Source organism: Orycteropus afer, unplaced genomic scaffold, assembly GCF_000298275.1.
Source record: "Orycteropus afer afer isolate SDZICR_OR568_19922 unplaced genomic scaffold, OryAfe1.0 scaffold01063, whole genome shotgun sequence".
Lineage (NCBI taxonomy): Eukaryota > Metazoa > Chordata > Mammalia > Tubulidentata > Orycteropodidae > Orycteropus > Orycteropus afer.
Window position 1 is genome coordinate 260493 of NW_006922650.1, and position 2249 is coordinate 262741.

The following is a 2249-nucleotide window of genomic DNA, read 5'->3' on the forward strand; positions in this document are numbered from 1 at the left end:
AATCATTTAACGAGTAATTAAATGCTTATTTGCCCTTCCCCCCCGAGAAATATTATTGGGTTCATATTTGAACTCCTGAAATAAGTTTACACTTTCAAAAAGCAAATTATTTTATTAATATTTTCACATTTTAACTTTCTTTCTCTTATCTTCATATCCTGGATATTTGGCTTGCTGGTTGTTTACTTATCAGGATTCTAGCTCTGTTAGCTTTCTTAGACTTGCTGCCATATTTTTGCTTGATTTAAATACTTCATATTCAAGATTTAATGTTTCAACTAGTGCATTAGTGTCAATCCTGTCTTATTTATTTTTAAAAAAATTTTATTGCACTTTTCAGTTCTTTATTAGTAATTACAAGCTCATTTCTAGCTTCTTCTTAACAAATTCATGCCCTTTTGGCAAGAAATTTTACTTCTCTTTGGATTGGAACCAGTCAACAAAATCTGCAATTCTTTTTATTTTAAACCTTTTTGATTAGCAAATGCTTTTCTCAGAATCCTAAATCTTTATACGTATTCTTTGTTTTGTAATGTGCTTTAGATAAATTATTTTCCTATTTACTGCTTAGAAATTGTATTGATTATTTTTAATATTATTATTTCTCCCTTCATTTCAGTAAGTTTGTTATTGAGAAGTGGTGTGCTAATGCTTTGAGAGTGATAGAATTCTTTTGACTAAGTCATTAAAGGCTTGTTTGACTTGTTTGTTCCTCAGGGTGTAAATAAATGGGTTTAACATGGGAGAAATGGAAGTAGTTAGAATTGTCACCCCCTTGTTAATGGCCATTTCATCTTTTGCTGAAGGTTTGATATAGACAAAGATGCAGCTGCCATAGGTGATGGAAACCACAATGATGTGGGAAGAACAGGTGGAAAAGGCCTTTTTCCTTTGCTGGGCAGAGGGGAATCTTAGGATTGTTCTGATGATGTATACGTAGGACAACACCACACACACAAGAGTCATGATGAAGATGACTATAGAGCAGGCAAGAACCATCTGCTCTATGATCCACGTATCTGTGCATGAGATCTTCAGGATAGGATTAGCGTCACAGAGAAAGTGGTCAATGACAGAATCACAGAATTCTAGATCTAGTCCCAAGCTAAGGGGTGGGAATATGATCAACAAGGTCATTAGCCAACAGCCTAAAATAAACCTTTTGCAGGCTTTGTGGTTCATGATGGTCATGTAATGCAGGGGTTTGCAGATGGCCACATATCGATCATAGGACATGGTGGCCAGGAGGAAAAATTCTGTTACTCCAAACAGGTCTGTAAAGAATAATTGACTTGCACAAGCGTTATAGGTAACGGTCCTGTCACCTGTTGATATACTGTATAGGAATCTAGGGATGCAGGCAGAGGTGAATGAGATTTCTAAGAAGGAGAAATTTTGGAGAAAAAAGTACATGGCAGTTTTAAGGTGGGCATCCACCAATATGAGGAAGATGATGGTGAGATTTCCAATTACACTCAACATGTAGGTGATCAGTAGAAATATGAAAATCAGAATCTGCAGTTGTGGGTCTTCGGTCAGTCCCAGGAGGATGAATGTGGTTAGAGCTGTATGGTTTCTCATGCCTGGCTGCTGAATTCTCCCCAATCTGTGTGTAAAATTGATAGAAAAAAGATTTGAGTAAAGGTAGGGATAATTTTTCTGGAAGAGTTTTGTTATGCATTTTACACATATTTGCCTGTTTATTATGAATGTTTTAAAAATTTTCATACTGTCTCCTCTTTTGGTTTGCTACTCAACTAATTTGAATTGGTTTTCAAACATATTTGACCTCAATATATGATAAGATATACATTTTACATTGTGTTCATGTAGATACACATACTGGCATATATTTGAATCAAAAATAGGACAAAAATTACTAACCATGAGAATGCCATTCCTTTGATTGTTTTTGTTTTGACATATGTTATTTAAAATTAAAAACAAGTATCACTTTTTAGCCTAATAATTGGTAATACCTAGTGGCTTTTTTTAAAAAAGAATATACATACATTTTAATTTTTATTGTGATTTGAGTGACAGTTTACAGAGCAAATTCATTGCCCATACAGCAGTTCCATACACTTTGTCTCATGACATTTACTGCAATTTCCCACAATGCAGCAGCTCTCTTCATACTTCTTCCCCATAGTTAACTCTTTCCTGTGTCTTCCCCTCCCATGAACTTTCTGCCTCCTGAGCTGTCTCCCTGTATGCACATCCCTTCTATTCTCCCTTGACTTATCTCT

At 35.1% G+C, this 2249-nt stretch overlaps 1 protein-coding gene across 1 annotated transcript; it reads right to left on the reverse strand.

Moving 5' to 3' along the window:
• Window positions 1–645: 645 nt before the first annotated feature.
• Window positions 646–1620, reverse strand: LOC103212686 (olfactory receptor 6C2-like). The gene has a single exon (XM_007958650.2). It carries the CDS (start codon window positions 1579–1581, stop codon window positions 646–648), a length of 936 nt encoding a protein of 311 aa, XP_007956841.1. The 5' UTR covers window positions 1582–1620.
• Between the last annotated feature and the right edge of the window lie 629 nt (window positions 1621–2249).